This window comes from Peromyscus maniculatus, chromosome 2 (assembly GCF_049852395.1).
Source record: "Peromyscus maniculatus bairdii isolate BWxNUB_F1_BW_parent chromosome 2, HU_Pman_BW_mat_3.1, whole genome shotgun sequence".
NCBI lineage: Eukaryota > Metazoa > Chordata > Mammalia > Rodentia > Cricetidae > Peromyscus > Peromyscus maniculatus.
The window spans coordinates 119,160,836-119,183,594 of NC_134853.1; the positions used below are offsets into that span (position 1 = coordinate 119,160,836).

Consider the following 22,759-nt stretch of genomic DNA (forward strand, 5'->3'; position numbering starts at 1 on the left):
TTAATAGGGTTTTCTGTTTACCCCAGGTTTGAGACCTAACACACACACACACACACACACACACACACACACACACACACACACACGTTTATAAATTATTCAGGGAATTAAGGCTGGAAGAGTCAAGTACAGACTCAGAATTACTTGAGTCAAAGAGCTAGGATCACAAACTCCTAACCCTCTGTGGCACAAGCCACCCTGTTCTCATTTCCTGCTCCCCGATGCTGCACAGCACCCCTGAGTGCCAGCGCAAACACACCCAAATCAACATCTCTTTGGTCTCCTTGTGGTCCCTGCCTGGTCCAAGCCACATTGCAGGAGCTCATGCCTTAACCTAAACCATCAAGTGATGCTTTAGCTTTAAATTCACCTACACAAAGAGTGAAACATGTGGATACAGACATGCACACTCTGGCCAACATTTCAGTTGACATGTCTGTGTGTCAGTCTGAAGACTAACTTAGCTTTCTTTCTCACAATGTCTCTATCAGGTGTGCACTTACCTCTAGATAAGCATCTTAAAGGTGGGGTAGGGGATTCTAATATCCGGAATTGAACCCTGGGAGTGATTTCATATTCAGCATAAACACAGATCTAGGAAAGCTAGTGTAATAGAGAAGACCATCAAAGAATATCTGATAGGACTAGCCTGAACTCACTTATGCAGGTTCATCCAGGTAGGGGATGGAGAAAATATGTGCTGTTTGGGGTCATTTTTGAGATAGACCAAAGCCCAGGTGCCTGCCAGAGGTGGAAGGTGCAGTTGAGACCTGTAATGTTGCTAATTGATTGTATTTTTACATTTCAGGAAGACCTGTCTGAGGTGGTTGATCACAGCAAGGTGGCAGAGCAGCAGAGGGCGTTGGAGTCGCCTGACAGTGTGGTAATTCATGTTTGGGATTTACTCTGTTGGGGTAGTGTGTCGTGTGAACTGTACGCCACAAGAAAAGGAGATGATTGTAATGTCAACTCCTTTCCTACTGGTTAAGGTGTCTTAAATCCTGGTGTCAATGCACAGTCGTGCCACTGATCACACTCAGGTATGCAGAAGTGTCCCTTCTTCGCCATTTTGTTCTGGTAGCCGAACCAGGTGTTTCAAAGACTGCCTTGGGCCAACAAGATGGCCCAGCAGGTAAAGGGGCTTGGTGCCAAACCCGGTGATCCGAGTTCAAGCACTGAGATTCACATGGCAGAAAGAGAAAGTGGACTCCAAAAGTGGTCCTCTGACCTCCACACTCAGTCAACAGCAAGCATTCACACACACACAGTGTGCTCGCACACAAACATTTTTAAAAACATCTTTTTTCAGTTAAATTTTATGACTGCCCTATCTTAACACAATGCCATGAATAAAATTTTCAAATGGAAGAATTTGTAGTTTGATAAAGATACAATAACTTCAGTGTTCCTTACATTTTTAATTTCATTTTTCTTTAAAAGCTAGAGGTCTGGGGACATCACTGAGTGGCAGAGTTAAACATCTTGTATGTGCCAGGCCCTAAAGCTTATGAACTGGTTGGCTGGTTGGTTGGTTGGTTGGATTTTTTGCGGAGAGGAGGGAGACAGAGACTTATGTAGCCCAGGTTTGCCTAAAATTCCAATAGTCAAGGCTGACTGTGAACTCCTGCCTCTGCCTTTCAAGTTCTGGGATGTCTGGCTTCAGCCCCACACCCAGCAAGCTATCAACATGTGTCTATCAAATGTTTGTTGCTATTAATTTTTTCCTTGCTTTTTAATCCTGGTTTTCATTTCTATGTACTAGTTTATACTTTAAGAATTGTTTTTATTTTTAACTATGTGTACTTGTGAGTGTCTGTACATGAGTATGTGTACATGTCCTAGTTAGGATTAGTAATGCTGTGATGGAACACTGTGACCAAAAGCAAGTGGGGAGGAAAGGGTTTATCTTGCTCGTACTTCTCTATCACAGTTCATCGTTAAAGGCAAGCAGGGCAGGAACCTGGAGTTAGGATCTGACCCAGAGGCCATGGAGGAGTGCTGCTTCCTGGCTTACTCATCATAGCTTGCTCAGCCTGCTTCTTATAGAGCCCAGGACCACCTGCCCAGGGCTGCCCCACTCACAGTGAGTTGTACCCTCTCCCATCAATTACTAGTTAACAAAGTGCCCTCTAGGCTTTCCTACAGCTAGGTCTTATGGAGTTTCTCAGTTGAGTTTCTCTCCTCTCAGATGACTCTAGCTTTTGTCAAGTTGACATTAACAACAACAACAAAAAAAAAAAAACAGCCAATTGACCCCTAGTCAGCTTGATACATAAACACATCACACTTTTAACTAGAACATTTCCTTTCTCATTTGTTCCCAAGAAATGTTAATATTAATTTTGCAATATAAAACACAAGTAACTTTAAAAGTCCCACAGTCCTTACAAATTCAAACACTGTAAAAATTGTCTCTCTTAGCCGGGCGGTGGTGGCGCACGCCTTTAATCCCAGCACTCGGGAGGCAGAGCCAGGCGGATCTCTGTGAGTTCGAGGCCAGCCTGGGCTACCAAGTGAGCTCCAGGAAAGGCACCAAAACTACACAGAGAAACCCTGTCTCGAAAATAAAAAAAAAAAAAAAAAAAAAAAAAAAAAAAAAAAAAAAATTGTCTCTCTTAAATATACAGTCGCTTTTAAAATCCAATGTTTCCCTAAAAATCTAGTCTCTATACAACTCCGAAATCTCTTTAAAAGTTTAAAGTCTCAGCTGGGTAGTGATGGTGCATGCCTTTAATCCCAGCACTCGGGAGGAGAGCCCGGCGGATCTCTGTGAGTTCGAGTCCAGCCTGGTTTACAGAGTGAGATCCAGGACAGGCACCAAAACTACACAAAGAAACAACAAAAACAAAAACGTTTAAAGTCTCTCAGCTGTGGGCTCTTATAAAATAAATAAGTAAATAAATAAATAAATAAATACTTTTTTACTTGAAGAGAGAAGACCCAAAGCATAATCCCAACTTTGTGGGGGTCCCTGCAGATGCTACAGCTGACAGAGGAATGATCTGCCAAGGCAAGGAGGAAATCCAGTTCAGCATGACTTAGTTAGCTGGGCTAGTCCAAACGTCCAGAGTCTGACCTCAAGCCGTTTATTTCTGACATATTAAAGCCCAGTACAGCTCTGGGGAAGAGTTCCTCATGATGGTTATCACAACAGAGCTCAGGGCATGACCACATGGAAACTCCTTTGCAAAGCCCTGTGAGCCCTTTCGTAAGGATGGGCTCTGTTGACTGAGAAGCAGTGCTCAGGGTCAGGACCTAGCAGGAAGGGGATGTAGTAAGCACAATAGTAAACTCCTTTGCAAAGTACTTGGAACTTCTTTCATAAGAATGGATTCTATGGAGTCTGGGGGATTCTACAGAACAGCAAAGATCACCAGGCTATTAACAACATCACTCCCAGCCTTCTGGGTGGAAGACAGGTGTAAATCCCTTCCTTTGGAGAGAAAAGCCTGCATGTGTAGCATTCCTGGTTTCTCTAGTACTATCTGTAAGCAGGAGGACTTCATGCCCTGTGCACAAACTCAGTAAATAACTCAGTAATCCAGTGTCTAGAATTCACTCCCAATCTCCTGGGTTCCTCCAGAGGATTTGTACAGCCAACCATAGCACACCCAACTTGTCTTCTAGGCTTAGGCTGGCTCCACTCTTCAGCTGCTGCTCTTCTTGGTGGTCATCTCATGGTACTGGCATCTCCAAAATGCTGGGGCTTCCTGCTGCAACCGGGCTGCACTTTCACCAACAGCCCTTCCTGGGCTCTATTCATAGTAACAAGCTTCTTCAACTTCTCAGAATAACTCCTTTAATTCTGGGGCCTCAACTGTACGGAGGCTGCACCTTCAACAATGGCCTATCCTGACATTCCACATTGCCAAGCCTCAATTGCTTTCCATGACCCCTTCATGACTTCAAACCAATACCACCTGGGTGACTCTTAGACATGATGAAGTTAAGCTGCCAGCATGAGATACAACCTCAGTCCCCTCTGGAACAGAGCTTCTGTGTGTTGACCCTGAGGAAACACTTCCCAGGAGATTTCACCTCGATGATGCTGGTCTCTTCTTAATCACCACCTGTTTTTCTGCTCTGGTATCAATTATCCAAGTAAAGCAAAGGTTTCACTTTGGTGGTATAGGTCTCTTGTCAATCACAGCTGATTCTTCGGCTCCAGCTGACCAGAAACCATGCATTCGTAATTCAAAACAACAAACTTACCTCTGAACTTCACCAACCAGGCCTCCGTCATTTGCCTTTCTCTCAACACTCTTATCTTCCAAGCTCCCACAGAACACTTATCCAAGCTTTGTCATTTCCAGCCCAAAGTTCCAAAGTTCTTCTACCTAAAACATAGAGCCCAGTCTGTCATAGTAATACCTTACAACCCTAGTACCAGTCTCTGTCTTAGTTTCTATTGCTGTGATGAAACACTATGCCTAAACTTGGGTGGGGGGTGGATCAGTTTACTTACACTTATACATCACAGTTCATCAAACACAGTCAGGGCAGGAACTCAAGCAGGTCATGAATCTGGAGGCAGAAACTGATGCAGAGGCCGTGCAGGAGTACTGCTTACTGGCTTGCTCCTTACAACTTGCTCAGCCTGGACCCAGGACCATCTGCCCAGGTTTGGCACCACCCACAGTGGGCTGGGCCCTCCCTTCTCACAGGCTTGCCTCCTGCTGATCTTATAGATGCATTTCCTCAGTTGAGATTCTTCTCTCATATGACTCTAGTTTGTGTCAAATTGACATAAAACACTCAGATGCTGATGCCTACAGAAACCAGAAGAGTGTGTCTGGTCCCCTGGGGCTGGAGTTACAGGTGTTTTTTGAGCCACTTGGTATAGGTGCTGGCTGGAAAGCAAACTCATATCCTCTGCAAGAGCAGTACAGACTCTTAACTGCAACCTCATCTCTCTAGCTCCAGTTTATATTTTTATGTCACTAAAGTTTCCATTATTCAGGAACTGTAGATAACAAGAGTATATAGAAAGTTTACAATAGCTGGGTGTGGTGGCACATGACTTTAATCCCAGCACTTGGGAAGCAGAGGCAGGTGGATCTCTGAGTTCAAGATCAGCCTGGTCTACTGAACTAGTATCAGGACAGCCAGGGCTAACCAAAGAAACCCTCTCTTGAAACATACCCACCCCCGCAGAAAAAAAAATCACCAAAGAATTTGATATTTCAAACATTTCCAAATAAAATGCCTTTGAAAATTCTCTAAAATTATATTCTAAACACCTAAATAAAAACAAATATATGTAGTCCTGGGGATGTGACTTGGTAGTAGAATACTTAACTAGCATGTCTGAGGCCCTGGGTGTCATCTCTTGCACCACAAAAAGAGAACTTTGGAAATACTAAAGTCTGGGCTGGAGAGATGATTTAGGGGTTAAGAGCACTAGCTGCTCTTCCAGAGAGGACCTGGGTTTGATCTGCAGTGCCCACCTGGGGGCTCACAATCATCTGTAACCCCAGTTCCAGGGGATTTCTTCTGGCCTCCACAGGCACTGCATAAACATGGTACACAGAATACATACAGACAAAATGCCCATGCACACAAAATAATAAAATATTTTTTAAAGTAATTGCATTCAATTCAATCAAAAGTATTTACAATTCAAAACCTACTGCTGCATGCATTCCGATGCCAGTACTGCTGATGCTCCGACACTGGACACTCACCGGTTCAGGGAGTGCAGCAGGCATCTCTGTGGTTTGGTGGAGTTTTAAACTTCACCTGCCCATTCTCTTCCCTGCTGAAGAATGTGCACGTCACCTCCGGAAGGTGATGGTGCTTTTCCTGTGACTGCAGAAGAGAATGGTCCATGGAGGTGGGCGGCACCACGGCAGAGCCGGAACTGCTGGCTCCGATGGAAATGGATGTTGTGTTTCTACAGTTTCTGACCCAGAGCTTGCCAGTCATGTACAACCTGTTCAGGGTGGGGGGAGGGCAGGCCTTGCTGGAATGAATTCCTCTTCCACCTTTACAACCACCTCACAGGGTGCACCTCACAACCCACTAGCAATGCCCGGATGAGGAAGCCAAGTACCATCTGCAGTCACGAAACTCATTAGTGGCTGCCAACTCCCCTACTCTTGTAATTTTTTGTGTTCGTTGATGTTGTGAAGACACTGATAAGCATGACTCTATATGACTATGAATTTTTTCCATTTTTGTTTGTTTGTTTGTTTTGGTTTTTCAAGACAGGGTTTCTCTGTGTAGCTTTGGTGCCTGTCCTGGAACTCACTCTGTAGACCAGGCTGGCCTCGAACTCACAGAGATCCACCTGCCTCTGCCTCCTGAGTGCTGGGATTAAAGGCGTGGGCCACCACTGCCCAGCATGACTATGCATTTTTTACAGCCCTGAGTTAAGTAGCCATGAGCCACTGTGCTACTTCTCAGTTTTTAGTAATCACCCCTCCATACACACTTTATTCTTGTTAGCAAATGTGTGACAGGAAAAGGCTTTTCAAGTAAGGATCCGGTCGTATTAAAGATGATGATAGAGGGCTACTGAGGTTGTTCAGCAGTGAAAGCCTTGCCTAGCAAGCTTGTCCACCTGAGTGCTGTTCCCAGAACCCACGTTAAAAAAGCCAAGTGCAGTATCTAGTACCTACAGCAAGATGGGAGACAGAGACAGGACAGTTGTCTAGAGACTGGCAGATCAGCTGGCCTGAAATACAAACACAAAAACAAGAGAGACCCTGCCTCATTTGGGTGGGAGCTGATAACTGACTCCAGAAAGTTCTCCACTGATCTGTAGACATTGCACTAATAATAATAAGTAAAAATGAAAATATTTTCTTATAAAAAGAATCAAATGAACAGCCCTAGAACCATGGCCTAACAACTATTCCATAAGCTATTCCAAGAACTGGTGACCAGCCGATCTCTTCCTCTAATTAGCTGTGTGATGATAGTATCTGATACTGAGGAATGTTCTTGTGATTGAGGTATCCATACAGCTAATAGTATCTTGAAAACTCAAAAGCACAATACAAATGCTCAGTGGTTCTTGCATACTGCATGGCACCTTGGTCAGAGGAACAGCCTTCCACAGACAGAATCTTGGAGTGTTATGGTTCTGGAGCAGATATTTCTAGAGTCCAGAGACAGCCTGGCATTACTGGGATCCAGCAGGCAAATCACGTCACTACCTCCACTTTTTATGTGACTCTTGAGAAGGCATGGGGTCCTTCATTTGTCAGCAAAAGCACAAAACTGAACGTTACTGTTCCACTTATATCCTGCTCCCCTTTTTGACCAAGCCTCTATCCAAGTATCTTAGGAGCAAAGTTAAACAGGAGACAATACAAAACTCAACCTGGCTTCCCCTTGCCACCTCTCTGAGCATCCTGTTGTCTCAGAACGCGTATTTGAAGCTAACCATTGTTCTGATGACAGTAACACAGCCATTTTACAGAGCTCTTCTTGCTTCTCTCCTCCTTGACGTCCATGTAATTTCCCTTCCTTTTGTAGGCTGCCTGCCAGATGAAACAGCAGACATATTCAGCACAAGCCCCCGTCAACTCACAAGAGGTATCCCCAGCACCAAGTCCGTCGTGTCAGTCAGAAGATGGAGACCTCACAGACTCCGGTACGACTCTGTCTAACCAAAACTGCCTGTGAACCTTTGGAGAAGAAAAATGTCGTGATGCTCTGAGGAAAGAATGAGACAGGAGGCGGGACACGGGGCTCTGGGTCCCTCCTCTACTTCTGTAGTGTGGAGCTTGATCACCTCACTTCCTGCACTGTGTCCTCAGTTCTTCACCATCTGCACTGCCCAATAGTTACTGAATATAAACACAGAGGAGAAGAGGCCCTCCCAAGAGGCATTTGATGAAACTGAAGCCCACAGGCTGCCTGCCAATCTCTCCCAAAGACTGAGGTTAAGTCATAGATAATGTCTCCAAAACCATAACGAAGGCAGTTTTAACACTATGTATATTGATATAAGCCATTGAGGATTTCAGTAAAGAAGCTGGTATTCAGAGCCAGGCATGGTGGTGCCTGTAATCCCAGCGTTTGAGAAATGGAGGTAGGAGGACCGGGGATTTTAGGTCCTCCTCAACTACATAGTGAATTCAAGGCTAGCCCAAGACTCTAGGAAATCTCACCTCAGAAAGAAAGAGGAGAGGGAAGGGGGGCAAGGATGGAATTCATGTTGTAGCTTAAATTATGATGAAGAGTGAGAGTTCAAAGTCGAACTTCAAAGCAAGTGATCAGTATTTCCACCTTGCGTTTATGCAGTATTTGTCAGTAAAAAGCAGTGGGGATGCCGCTGCTGGAGAGGTGGCTCTGAGGTTGAGAGCTTGCTACTCTTCTGGAAGACTAGAGTTTGAGTCCCGGCACCCACAGCAGGCAGGCAGCTCACAACCACCTGTCACTTGAGCTCTGAGAGATCTGACACTTTTCTTCCGGTCTCCATGAGCACATGCACTCACATGCTCTTGCCCCCACACATATGAATGGTCACAAATAAATAAAATCCCAGTACTCAGGTAGGCAGATCTCTGTGAATTGGAGGCCAGTCTGATCTGCATAGTGAGTTCCAGGCCAGCCAGAGCTACATAGACAGACCTAGACCTTGTCTCAAAATATCGAACAAACAAAATAGGCTCACCAATGACGAATTTATAACCCTGTGCTGACTAGCAGTCTTTTAAATGTTACTCTGTAAGAAGTTTACCAAGCAGGTATTATTTGGTTTTATATTAAGGTACTTGAATATTATCAGCAAACAAACTGTGACCCACAGGTTAAATGTAGCCCACCACCTGTTTTGACTTCATCCAGGAACTAGAGAGGGTTTTATATTTAAAGACTGAAAGCCAGTTTTATGAAAACTACATGAAATTCATACTCCAATGTTCCTTAACATATCATTGAGTATCGCTTACATAGTGTCTGTGGCTGCTTGGCTATTCTGATGTTCTGTGATAGAATTAGGCAGCTCTGGCAGACAGTGTGGCCTAAAATGCCCAAACTTGTATACTTGGCCATAGATACATTTTGGGGCACTTATTAAGGCAATTCCAGGTAATTAAAAAAGAGGTTTATTTGGGGGGTAACTTCCAGCTAGTAAAGTGGTTAGTTACAGGATCCAGATGAGGTGAGGTGCAGTCCAGCTAGGTTCTCTGGAGAACTCTGCTCAGTCTACCATCCAGCATCCAGGATCACCAGGAACCAAGAGAACCGCACATCCGGATCTCAGGTTTTAAGGGCTCCCATCTTGGCCCCACCTCAGGGGCAGATCATAGGTAGGCATGACAGTTACCTGAAACCTCACTGGGGGTAGTACTTCCAGGTCAAAGTTGGAACAGCTACCTACTACAGATACAGATCAGGAGGGGCTGGCTAATGTACATCATGCATTCATACCAGGTAATAGCAATCTATGGCCCTGTGTTTAAAGATACAGAAACTATATTCATCTTTCATCCACTTAAAAAATGTTTGTTGAATACTTGATCTGAGCATGGCTTTGAGTTGAGTTCTGTGAGAGAAGCAAATGCGAAGATTGACTGGAAAGATGGCCGTTAAGAAAGTGCATTTGCAGCTCTGGCGGGGGACTGGGTTTTGTTTTCTAGCATTCACACAGGGCAGTTCATAACCACCTGTAACCCAGTTCCAGGGGATCTGGTGCTGTCTTCTGACCTCTGTGGGTGCCTTGCACCCATGTGGTACACTGGCATACACACAAGCAAATAACTCATTCCCATAAAATAAAAATAAATCTTTTCAGGTACAGTGGCACACGCCTTTAATCCTAGCACTGGTAGGCAGAGGCAGGTGGATCTATGTGAATTTGAAGCCAGCCTTGGCTACATAGTGAGTTCCAGGATATCCAGGGCTATGTAGAGGGACCCTGTCTCTAAAAACTAAAAATAAATCTTATAAAACAACCAAAAAGTGACCTAGGACAAGGAGGTGGGGGGAGGGGAATGCCATCTCTAGTATCTTCCTGTTCTCTCTCTTTACTGGCATTGTGTGCCATGTTTATGGTAGATTAATGGGAAACAGCATGAAATATATAGACTGAAGAAAGAGAAAGAGAGGGAGAGAGAGAGAGAGGGAGAGAGAGAGAGAGAGAGAGAGAGAGAGAGAGAGAGAGAGAGAGAGAGAGAGAGAAAAGACATAGAAAAACGTAATGTTCTCGTTCTGAAGTTGTCCTTTTTGTTATTTCTGGGGCTGTATCCCTGGATTGCTCCATCTTTGCTAGGAGGTCATTAGATCAGCAAGGCCCCTGTGTAAGGCAGGGGCAGCTGGGTGAGTCCTGGAGCAGGCCAGGCTGGAGGCAGGCACCTCGCCCCCACTGCTCTGTCACTCTTCTGACCTGCTGAGTAACGCTTAACTGCATTTACTCATCAACAGCGAGCCAGTTTGGCTACGCAGGAACCTGCTGCTTAGGTGCCTGGATCTACTCCTATACTTTTGACCTCAGCTGCCCTATGTTATCAAATCGTAATTATTGATTAGAGAACTCCTACAGGTCCCCTTCCTTTGCCAGCTTCCTTTGTTTTGTGCTAGAAATCCTCCTCCTCCTCCTCCTCCTCCTCCTCCTCCTCCTCCTCCTCCTCCTCTTTCTCCTCCTCCTTACACCCCCTCCCCTCTCTGGAGCAGAGTGCAGGGAGGGGGACTGTCTTGCTTTTGTAACCCAGGCTGGCCTTGTCAAGGTGGCCCTTCTTCCTAAGTCTCATGAGTACCGAGATAACAGTAGTGTGCCGCCACGCACAGCCAGAACCAGACTTTTCTGTAAAGAACTGTATAGCCAATATTTGAGCTCACAGGCCACACAGCCTGCCGCAGCTTTTCACTTCTACCTGTGTGGTACAGCAACATAACTAAGATTAGTGGGTCTATGTTTCAGTACTGGTTTATGGGCACTGAAATTTTGATTTCATATAAATTTTACCTGTCTTAAAATATGATTTTTCTCTTTTTTTTTTTTTCATTTTGAAATTATATGAACCCTCTTGTTATGGACAGTAGCCTGCCAATACCTGCTATCACATAGGCAGAGGTCTAGCACACCTTTGAAGCCTGGTCTTCTAGTTTCTATGCATTAGAAACTACTGACCAGTAGGTGGCGCTACTACTGTCGTCAACCCCTGTGGAGCTCCCTCGACCCTTGTGGTGATCAGACTTGGTTATTGCAAAGCTGTCTGCAGAGACCTCTATAGACGTGATCTCAGATCAGAGCACCTGATAGTGGAAAATTTAGTTCTTCATTCACTACAGTTGGGTTAGTTATATGCAAAATACACGTTAGGAAATAGATAATGGGTGTTTTAAGCATCTTTCTTGGCCTAGAAGCTCTTTTCTGTTTTAGAAATACACTCTTAAACAATAATTAAAAAAAAAAAAAATGACCTTTAGGGACTAGAAAGGTGGCTCAGCAGTAAAGAGCACTTACTCTTCTTCCAGAGGACAGAGGATTGGTTCGTTCCTAGTACCCATGTGGCCGCTCACAACCATCTGTAACTCCAGTTCCAGGGAATCCAATGCTTCCAGCCTCTTCTGGCACTGCACTCATGTGCACATACCCATATGCAGACACGCACAATACAATAAGTCTCTTAACTAAATGAGTAAACCTTTATGCAATATTATAACTCCTTTACCAACAGTTTTATTTATGGCCTCGGAAAGTAATTTTTTCATATTTTTATTATACTACAAATGTGTGCATACATATGTATGTGCATGTTTACCTGTGTTCATATGGGTTGAATAATCTTGACCAAAATACTTGGAACTAGAGATATTTCAGATTTTGGAACATTTTCATATACATAAAGAGATAGATTGGGAATAGGATCCAAATCTGAATACAGAATCCATTTATGTTTTATATACACATTCTATATACAGCCTGAAGGCTGTTTGGATGTGTCTATATTTTGAGTTTCTCCTATCACATGAAGTCATGTGTTGAATTTTCCATTTGTGGTGTCATGTCAATGATCAAAAAACTTCAGATATCTGGATTAGGGATGCTCAGCCTGTGATATTAGAGATAAACTTTAAGTAATTTTTATCTTCAATCATATACTTTGTTAGTTAAATCCCTTGTACATCTTAATTAATGTACTCTGAAAGTATTTAGGCACAGTTTCTTCTTATTTTTTGTTTTGTTTTTCATTTTGCCATATGGGAGATTGAACCTGGGACCTCCTGAGGCAAACATTCTTCTAAACTCATGGTCTAATGTCATAATAGCTTTTATACTCACCGCAATATATGCTTTTGTGTACCTAAATATTTAGTCATCTGAAGTTTTTCCGTGCTGATTTTCATGGTGTGTTTTGAGGGTTTTTGTTTCTTTTTAATTAAGCATACCTAAAGTTGGTAAGTTGACAAATTTGAGGAGTTGATGTTTTCATCTCAGAAAGTGCCATAGCGGTGCCGTGTTTCATCCTGTGGATGAGGAGAGCAGTGACCCAGCCTTTCCCTCCATAGTGCCTCGAGCACAGGGAATGCAGTGACAAGCACACACCCGCGTGCTCCCGTGGATGCCGATGAGCTTCTTCTCCTACTGCCTAACCACTGTGTTTTATCACTTTCCAGGGAACTTCCAGGCTCCTCTCTCGGTGGACCCTGCAACGTGTCCCATTGTCCCTGGACAGGAAATGATCATCGAAATCTCCAAGGGGCGCTCAGGGCTTGGTCTCAGCATCGTAGGAGGAAAAGACACACCTTTGGTAAGTGTCTAGAAGTAAATTATGTCTGCTGTCCCAGAGTTAGTTGCTGAGGCTCATTATGGCCCAGGATACTTGTATTGGAGACCTGACGAAACAAACAAGATATCAATACTCATTCCCTGAAACAAGGGAACTCAGGAGCTGCAGGTGTTACAGAAACCTGGTCCCCCTGCTCCTGGTCGCAGGCCTCACCTCTGCATCTACCCACCTGCCCTAGAGCATGTTGGCCTTCAGCCAACTCTCCAGTGAACTACCCAGCCCAGAAGTAAATGTGCTCTGAGCCTGATGTTATTGACCAAAGGATTTTAACTCCTTATGTTTGATCAGAACTTTGCAATTGAGGACATTATGTCCTCACTTTCCCCTCTGCCTCTACAGTCAGAAATGGCCGCATATGTCATCCTACGTAAGTGTGATGTCCCTTGGATGCTGGAATTGCCCAGGCCCCACAGGCAGCTGAACTGCCTGACACAGGCTTCTGCTTCCATACTACTCTAAACTCCCGCATTCTCTTTGTCTAGCATGGGTACTGTGTCTGTCCAGCTCTTGTTGTTGAGGGAGGAGAGACCTTTCCTTACAGCCTTTCTTTTGGGTGATATGACTAAGTTATATTATTAAACAATATCATATTCATATATTATTTTAGTAATCTTGACTCACTGGGTTGTAGTATAGCTTGGAGATTTTATAAACACCAGGAAATGGTTTATAACAGTGATCCTTGCCATATAAAAACCACTGGAATAGTATTGAGAAGCTATGCCCTGGCATGGGTATTAGTACCCTCCCAAAGGCCTGTTTTCCCCTTTTCCCAAAGAGATACCTTAAATACCATAAGAAGTTAATTTGTATAAATAAAGCTGTATTTAAACAAAACAGGGAAATTAAATTTTAGAGTAGTTCTATACTGAATTGTTTCATGATAAGAAATTTTAACTCTTTGGGGGCTGGAGAGATGGCTTGGTGGTTAAGAGCATGGGCTGCCTTTCCAGAGGACCTGGGTTCAACTCCTGGTACCAACATGGTGTCTCCCAGCTATCTGTTAACTCTAGTTCCATGGGATCCGATATCCAGGCGTTGCACACACACATGGCGTACATACATAAACATAAAATAACTAATTTAACCATCTGATCTCTTCGTTGTAGATAGATCTCTTTTTATGACTTAGCCTAAGATAGAACTAGATTTCCCAGAAGACTCAGAAGAACGGAGTCAGCTCAGCTAAGCAATCATGACCTTGCTCTCTTGCCTCTGTTGGTATTAATACAGTTCTGCTCTGTGTGGGACCCTCAGGATTCCTGACGCAGATGTGTGTGCTGTCCTCTACCACTGGCATGTGCTCAGGCCTCTGGCTGAGGGCACCCAGCCTCCTCTCCCCGCAGCCTGAGGCCTTACAGAACATCTTGCTCTTCTTCTCTGGACACCTCAAGAAAAGCCAAGATAAAAGTTCTTCAGGAACATCTTGAAGTTCCTAATAGTTCTGCCATTTGAGACTATAAATCCCACTGTCCTTGAAAGATAAGCAGCACTTAGAAAGAGAAATGGGACACGGCTTTTATTTCCTAGCCTCATCAGAAGCCTCCAGTTAGAGTCACAGAAAATATGTAGCACTGTCATTATTTTTGCAGCCCAAAAGAAGATAGATGTGGAAAGTGCTTAAACACATTGTTCCTACAATGAAGATCTTTTTCCCTTTTTAATACTCCCCCAAATTTTCATCTGAAGCATGAAAACTAACACATGGATCCCATTATCCAGGCAGCAGGAAATTTGCAAACAAAGATGGGAGTTTGGGAAAAGAAGTCGCAGGAAATGATGAGCTGGGTATGAGCAGCTCTGCTGTTTGGACTTACTTCAGCCTTGGTGCAGGGAAGGGCACATCTGACCTCCTCCCTCTCCACACCTCCCCTGCCCACCCCTCCCAGTCAGAATCCCATGTCCTTTTTGTTATGTAGCCAACTGATTGTGGCCATCTGTAGAGCTGGTCTCTTGACACCTCATCAGTCCTCTGCCAGGACAGATGGCTTCTGAGATCACAGAGGGGGATCGCATGTCCTGCCCTGTGTGTCTGCAGCCAGTCACCTGCACCAGCCTTTGAAAGTGCTGAGCTAATGACAAGGGTGAGCCCCTAGAAGGTTTACAGGCACACCTGGTCCTGTCCTGGGAGACAGCCTTCTGCCTCTGTTGTTCCTGTCTGTGATGCCACTGCCAGGCTGGCCTCTGGAGAGCATGGTCTTCTGTGATAGCTTGCATATGTTTGCTCTGTTCCCTTTGCTTTGACCTGAGTTATAAAACTGAGTGACATCCCCCTGCCTTCGAAGAGTGCACACATTTGTTCATTAGCTCTATTATCATTTAGTGTTTGTGGTCTACTTACGGTAGGAGATCAACCAAGGGGAAATTGTAATACTTCCGATCTTTAGAGGGTAGGAAAAAAGAATTTAACTATTATGGACTAATTGTTGTATGAAATGTGGAAGCCAGGAAGCCAGATAAAGCACATTGTGCGGCAAAGGTGGGATATTCATTCATTTCCTTCCATTGATATATATATATAATTCTATCTTTTTTCCTGTCTTCCCTTGCTCTTGCTGGCCTTGTTGAAGTATTCGTTTGCCTCATAAAACACCACCCAGATCCTCCATGTCATCTAATCTGCAAATAAAAGATGCAGCGTGATTACCCTGCTGAAGACTCTAGTGCTACCCACTCCCAGACCTGTCAATGAAGGCACGTCTCAAAATGTCTGCCTCCTGATTGAGAGTTCCATACCCACATTCTTAAAGAAACAAAATATAGCACCCCAGAATATTTGAGGTTATTTTATTGACAGATGTGGGGATGCTAGCGAGGAAAACACCTCAAGGAATAAGTCTTTATCTTGGACCACTGGCAGGCCCTTTTCTGGATAACTGTTGCCGGCAACCACTGTGTAGACTCTGTGGCTGCACCCTAGCTGCAGCAGAACAGAGTACAGTGCTGATTCTTGGTGTAAGAATCTCAGAATGTTACAAGTAAGGCACTGTGCAAGCGTTAAATGAATACCGAATGGGTACTGTAGCAGAGGTTTTGGCAAAAGTCTACCCTTAAGGTTATGTGCATTAGCTAAGACTGCCAAGTGCCCTCAGTTGTTGTATGAGTGGGTCCCGGGCTTGAGAGATAACCCAGTCGGTAAAGAGCTTGCTGTGCAAGCCTGTCGACCCAAGTTCGAGGCCCAGCATCCAAGAGCTGCGCGCGCGCGCGCGCGCGCGCACACACACACACACACACACACGGAGATCCCTATTTCTCTCCATCTTATACCTCTGTATGTTTCCCATCCTGACATGTGACTTTGTTTCTAGATGAATAGATTTTTTTTTTTTTTTCAGAATCAAGCTTCTAAAATCTGCTGTAGGCACTCTTGTTACGTAATTTGCATGTATCCTCACAACACCCTATGGGAGAAGTCGTAATAATGGTAGAGTTTTCAGATCAGAGGGAGATTGTTGGGAAATTTCTCCAAAGACATATCCTGGCAGTGGGAACAGCCGTTTGGACAGATGATCCGGCTTTAAAGCCCTCTTTGCGTCTCTGCGCTAGCTCTACCACTGTGCCATCTGGAGAAGGGAGTTATCCTAGCCACCAGACCCTCCGTGCCATCTTAGCATGGGCATCTAGGAGTCATGCAGTGCCGTACACCCTTTAAACAGTGCCCCTATCTTGTATAATATTGGAGGGACCAGCCTCAATATTATACATCCCAGGGGCTCAGGAGAGAGAACTACTGACGGCGAGGACTATTTTCTGTAAATTGAATCTCAGCACACCAAGTTCTATAGTCCACTTGCTTTAATTCCTCTGGCATAACATCCTTTATACACAGCTTCAGTTCTGTTCTCATGTCTAGCTCCTTTCTTGCCTGATTTCTCTCTATATTTATCTACTGTCCCTTCTATGTTCTATCTTAATTCCTTTGTCTAGTTCTGCCCCTTCTAGGTTCTCATCTATCTAGTTCTTTCCCCTATCAGCTCCTCTCCCGTCTCCTTCTCTCTCATCTGGCTCTTCCTCATCTTGTTCTTCCCCATCTGGCTCTTCCTCATCTTCCATCTCGTTCCTCTAGTCCTCTCTTCTAGCCCTTCAATCTAGTTCTTCCCCATCTCAGTTCGTTCCTCTCAAGTTCTTACCCATCTAGTTCTTCCATTCTCCTCTCTCTTCTCTGTCCTCTCCTGCCCTGGGAGTTCTGGTATATATACACTTACAAGCAGTATTTCCTTAGCAGTGCAAAGCCAGGCTTCCAGGGTCAAATGGAGGGGTGATAAGAATAGGCTTAATTGACACATCCACCAGGCCTTCTCAAACAGGTAACCTGGATGCTTAAGTCTGTTCTTAGAGAGTACAGAGGTATCTCTGATAAGGTACTTTCCTCCATCCGGTGATGGACCTGGCCGGATGCTACCAATAATGATAATTACAGGGAGGCTTGAACTGGGAGTTCTGGCTGAGCATAGCTGTCAGCGCAGAAGCTTATCTAAATATTCCTAGAAGTGGTTAGGTAAGGAGTTAGAGGTCTATAAAGTTAGTAAGGCTGTAAGAAAGGAGGGGTCTGAGCTAAATTGTGTAAAGCTATTACTTAATGTCTACCTGACCTAGGCGGTGTCCCCTTGTGGAATTTACCTTAAGTCAGGAGACTCGCCTGTGGGTTGTTATCACTGTTAATCCTCGGAAATTGGGTGACCACCTGGGTGATGTCTCCTTTAGTCAGTCCACATTGTTAGCCCTTCTTAGGGAAAAATCAATTGGGAAAACTATGAAGGCACACATGATTTTCATAACAGAATACAGCTGATATATAACAAGCCAAGTAACACCAAAAACTCCTTGGGATTTGGCTTCCTCTGGAGGAATTCCCTGATTCCTCCAAGTAGTGACTTTGCCATAACCAGCTGAGTTCTTATGATATTCCTGCGGCCCGCAGCACCCCTACCCCAGGCTCCTGAACCTGCTGGCCTGCCGGCCGCACTCAGTTCCTCTGGTGGGTGCTGCTCCTACTGTGCAAAGCTTTGTGACCCCGTTGGCTCTGTGGGGAGTGTCTGCAATGGGTGTTCGCTATTGTTAGAGTCCCTGATCACTTTGGGGCACAACTACAAGAGTTGTCAACTGCATCATTGGAGTGAGAACTGCAAGGTTGGGAAAGAGATCAGAGCGGCTGTTCTGACCTTTTTTGAAACTTTAAGATTACCTTCTTGTGGATAAAGGATGGGAATGATCCAGTGCTTGCTGTCCTGAGAGTGAACCTCCTCTTGTAAAACATAAGAGACTGTTCCAGGTGTTCCCGATGGGCTCAGTGACAGGCAGCTATCACATTATTATTGAGGTCCAACAAGTGCCCTGCCAGCGCCCAGTGAGTGTGTTGTCCCTAGAGAACTCCTGGGAAAGGCTGCACTCAACTTCTGCATACGTGTAACTACTCAGCTTTTTGCTTTTTGAACAAAGGAGACACGTTTACACTTACGGCTCTTATTTTCAAGATAAGCTCTGCACCCCCGTACTTGACATCTCACAGATTGCTTAACATGGAAGTCTCGAGAGTTGTTTTATCTTGTTTAACTAGGGAATAAAGCCAGGTTATTATGGGATTTGGCTTGTTTGTTTTATGAAAGTTAGAGTCTTTTATCACTTTTGCAAAGAAAAATTTATAAATAAAAGCTAGTATCCTTGCCCTGCCTCAGAGTTTTGTTACAAGAAAAAAACTGACAAGGCACTGACTTGGCTTTTATATTTTGGGTGCCATTCCTTAAAAATGAAGCCGGTCAATTCTTAAGAGAAATTGTAAAATACAGATGTCAAATCTATCACATGTATTTGTTTATTTAGTGTGTGTGTGTGTATGTGTGTGTGTGTGTGTGTGTGTGTGTGTGTGTGTGAATGTGTGCAGGCATCCATGCACCACAGTGCACATGTGAAAGTCAGAGGACAACCTGCTGGAAGTCTGTTCTCTCCTCCACTGTGTAGATCCCAGAGGTGTAACTCAGATTGTTTCCCTTGGCAACATGAACCTTTACCTGCTCCTCACTCACTGACCCTCTTCTTCCTGGTTTTTCTAATTCTTGACAATTTCATGTATACAGAGTATCTTGATCACATTTTTTCTTCAGTCCCCACTTTGACTTTCTAGATCCTTCCCAATATGACCCCTCCCATCTTCATGTCTTTTTTTTTTCTTTGTTTATAACTCGTTGAGCCCAGCTAGTATTTCCTGTATTACATGGGTGTAGAGCCATCCACTTGAGCATGGGAAATGCACTAGCAGCCTTACCTCTGAAGAAAAAAATGGCTCTCTTGAACAGGCAAGATGGCTCAGTGGTTGGGAGAGCTATCTGCTCTTGTAGGGAACTAGAGTTCAGTTCCCAGCATTGAATGCTTACAAATACCTGTGACTCTACCTCTAGGGGATCTAGTGCCCCCTTCTGGATGCTCTTGCTATACACACAGAAAGGAAGGGAGGGAGGGAGGGACGGAGGAAGGAAGGAAGGAAGGAAGGAAGGAAGGAAGGAAGGAAGGAAGGAAGGAAGGAAGGAAGGAAGGAAGGAAGGAAGGAAGGAAGGAAGGAAGGAAGGAAGGAGACTCTTCCTGCCCCAGCAGCTCCTTAGCTAAGGATAAGGACTCATGAGCCCCTTCTCCATCCACACTGTCATGTTGACAGGCTTAGTCCTGTGTAGGTCACCACAGCTGCTGCAAATTCATGGGTGTGACAGCCATGGCATGTCCTGATGACATTTCACAGCATTACTATCCTCTGGCTCTCACATTCTCCTGCCCATCTTCTGGGATGTTCCCCGGGGCTTGGACAAGAAGGTAGTGATCTAGGCGTCCCATCTAGGGCTTAGCATTCGGCAGCCACTTTACTTTCTGCTCTCTGACTGCTTATGTGTTTCTGCGTTCATTGATGCCTACTGCAGAAGGACGCTTCTCCAGTAAAGGCTGAGAACAACACTGATGTATCTGTGCCTATGAACATAAACACTGAAAAGACATTTGACAGCATGAACATTTAGCACAAAATAACAGTAATAGGTCATGCCCACTCACCCATCCAGGGCCCCTGACCTTGCCAGTCATGGGCTTTTAACCAAGTTTACAGTATTAGGAACTAAACCCCTCCTATGAAGCTGGCTGTAAATCTATTTGAAAAACAGAAGAAGAAAGAATGGAAAGAAAAGAAGAGAAAACGCTGTTGGTTCCTCCCGTGACAGTCACGTCACAATTGTACTCGTGGGCAAACCTTTCCTAGCACATCGGTGTTGTAGCATGAGGTGCTGAGCACTGACGCCCATTCCCTAAAGCAGCCGTCACAGTGCCTCCGGCAGTTCGTAAGCTGGTCAACAGGGAGTACGTTTCCTGGTGAGTTCCAGCCTGACCTCTGTGTCCAGAAAGCAAAGGGTGTGGTATCTTCAGCAGCAGAGTCTTACCATCACGCAGTTATGGTGGGCAGCCAAGAACAATGGCCATAGCCTCTGTGTGTGTGTGTGTGTGTGTGTGTGTGTGTGTGTGTGTGTGTGTGTGTGTGTGTGTGTGTGTGTTTGTGTGTGTACCTCTGGGGCCTCCCTGACCACTAACTTAAAAGAGGAATTCAGTGCCTGGGACTCAGCTTTTCCCCTAAATAACCTAGGAGCAGCAGTGTCCGCCCATCAGAGTGCCTCAGTTTAAACTCTTTTTTTAAAGCTGTATTTTTAATTAGCTCATAGCTTAATGGGTTTCCATAGACTTTCCCATGCACTCTCAACCGTGGGTAGTCCACTTCCTACCCTCTCGTCTTCCCCACTCCCTCCGCCCTCCCCTGCCCCACTTGACCCTTCGACTCTCCATCGAGGCCTTGTCCCTCTCCTCTCTCATGAACCGTCTCTAGCTTCTTGACTTCTACAGACACTCCAAGTTAAATTCTCAGAGTTTGAAGCTATGACCTTCATATGAGGAGATTGTGAACTGTTTTCTTTCTGGGCCTGGGTTATCTCACCTTGTATAACATTTTCCAGTTCCTTCCATTTTCCTGCTTTAAAAAATGTAGATACTCTTAATTTTAAAAAGCCTTTAGACCAGTGGTTCTCAACCCATGGGTTGCGACCCCACAACACATATTAGAAATCCTGCATATCAGCCGGGCAGTGGTGGTGCACACCTTTAGTCCCAGCACTCAGGAGGCAGAGCCAGGTGGATCTCTGTGAGCTTGAGGCCAGCCTGGTCTATAGATTGAGATCCAGGACAGGCACCAAAACAACACAGAGAAACCCCTCCCCCGCAAAAAAAAAATCCTGCATATCAGATATTTACATTAAAATTAATAACAGTAGCCGGGCGGTGGTGGCGCACGCCTTTAATCCCAGCACTGGGGAGACAGAGCCAGGAGGATCTCTGTGAGTTCAAGACCAGCCTGGGCTACCAAGTGAGTCCCAGGAAAAGCGCAAACCTACACAGAGAAACCCTGTCTTGAAAAACAAAAACAAAACAAAACAAAACAAAAAAAAAAAGATTAATAACAGTAGCAAAATTACAGTTATGAAACAGTAACAAAATAATTTTATGGCTGGGGGTCACCATAACATGAGGAACTGTATTAAAAGGTTGAAACATTAGGAAGGTTGAGAACCACTGTTGTAGACTGTCAGATTTAGAATTTTATCATTTCTGTCCAAGTTTCAATTTTTCTTTTTTCTTTTCATACATGATTTAATATTTATCTACATGCTAGGGGCTGAGCTGCAAGGATTCACATACATTGTGCATATACTTCACCACCAAGCTGCAAGATAGCCCTAATAATCTTTTTTTTTTTTTTTTATGGTTTTTCGAGACAGGGTTTCTCTGTGTAGCTTTGCGCCTTTCCTGGAACTCACTTGGTAGCCCAGGCTGGCCTCGAACTCACAGAGATCTGCCTGGCTCTGCCTCCCAAGTGCTGGGATTAAAGGCGTGCGCCACCACCGCCCGGCCCCTAATAATCTTATTTATTACTACACACAGATTCTACAAAATAACACCAATTTAATCCATCTCTGTTACACAGTTGTGTAAGTCAGATGCATTATACATTAATAAGACATCAAAGTAGGAGGCCCTCTAGCATTTGGACATTATGTGGCAAAGTTTACCTACGGAGAAATTAAAGGGGATAATACTTTTCTTTTGCCACAGCTATATCTATTCTGAAGTAACTCCATTTTACCCCGATCATGTTATATGCTCTCGCTTATTTATTACTGCTTTTGACAATCTGAAAGTAGTACTACAGCGATCTAAACTCCTGGATATTTTTTAAGTAAGCAGGGTAGAAAGCTAATTTACATTGATTGTTAGCAGTTCACCTTCATGTGAACTTCTCACAGTCTGTCTCGTAAGGAGCATGGTTTGCTTTGGCATGTAATCCCCAAAGCCCAGCCTCTTTTATCATTATTGCTTAAGTCATATATTTTTACACAAAACATCTTTTTACCTTAGCTTTATTTTAAAATCAAGTAGAGTTTACAAAACCTCTATGAATCACACTGAAGGAATGTTAACGAATAGTACTCTGGATCTCGACGTTCAGAACATAAGAATGTGACTGCAAGCAATAATATTATGCAGGCTGAGTAAAATTTCAATAAATAAGGAACAAATGGAACTGTGGGGGCTTATAAAATGTAATGCATATACATATATGCATGCAATAACAATTAGTGAAAAAAAAAGAAGCCATGAATTCAAAGGAGAGTGGAAAGGGGTATATGAAAAGCTTTGGTGGCAGAAATAAAATAAGAAATATAATGATCAAAATGTAGTGCAAATATTATCCACTTCTTTCAATAAATCTATTTCAGCATGGACAATTATATACATATTCATGAACATCAACTTTTTGTTAAATCACGCTTGGCACAAGAACTCAGTTTTAGGTAAATATAAACTTCATTTTTGAGTGTTAAAGTCTAACATGTTTATTAGTTCTCAGAATAGTTCTTGTGTCAACTCTTATGGCTGTGACTTTCATTTCATATATTAATTATGGGGTAAATAGTGTGCAAAAGTTATAACCT

At 44.1% G+C, this 22,759-nt stretch overlaps 1 protein-coding gene across 15 annotated transcripts in view; it reads left to right on the forward strand.

The window, feature by feature from the left end:
* The window catches only part of Patj (PATJ crumbs cell polarity complex component), a 330,512-nt gene that overhangs the window by 245,269 nt on the left and 62,484 nt on the right, over window positions 1–22,759 (forward strand). For all 15 annotated transcript variants that reach the window (XM_076564536.1, XM_042271444.2, XM_076564541.1 and 12 more), the window contains 3 exons: window positions 809–883; window positions 7,483–7,600; window positions 12,574–12,707. In XM_076564536.1, coding sequence (XP_076420651.1) covers window positions 809–883; window positions 7,483–7,600; window positions 12,574–12,707 — 327 coding nt within the window. The remainder of the gene's footprint in view (window positions 1–808; window positions 884–7,482; window positions 7,601–12,573; window positions 12,708–22,759) is intronic.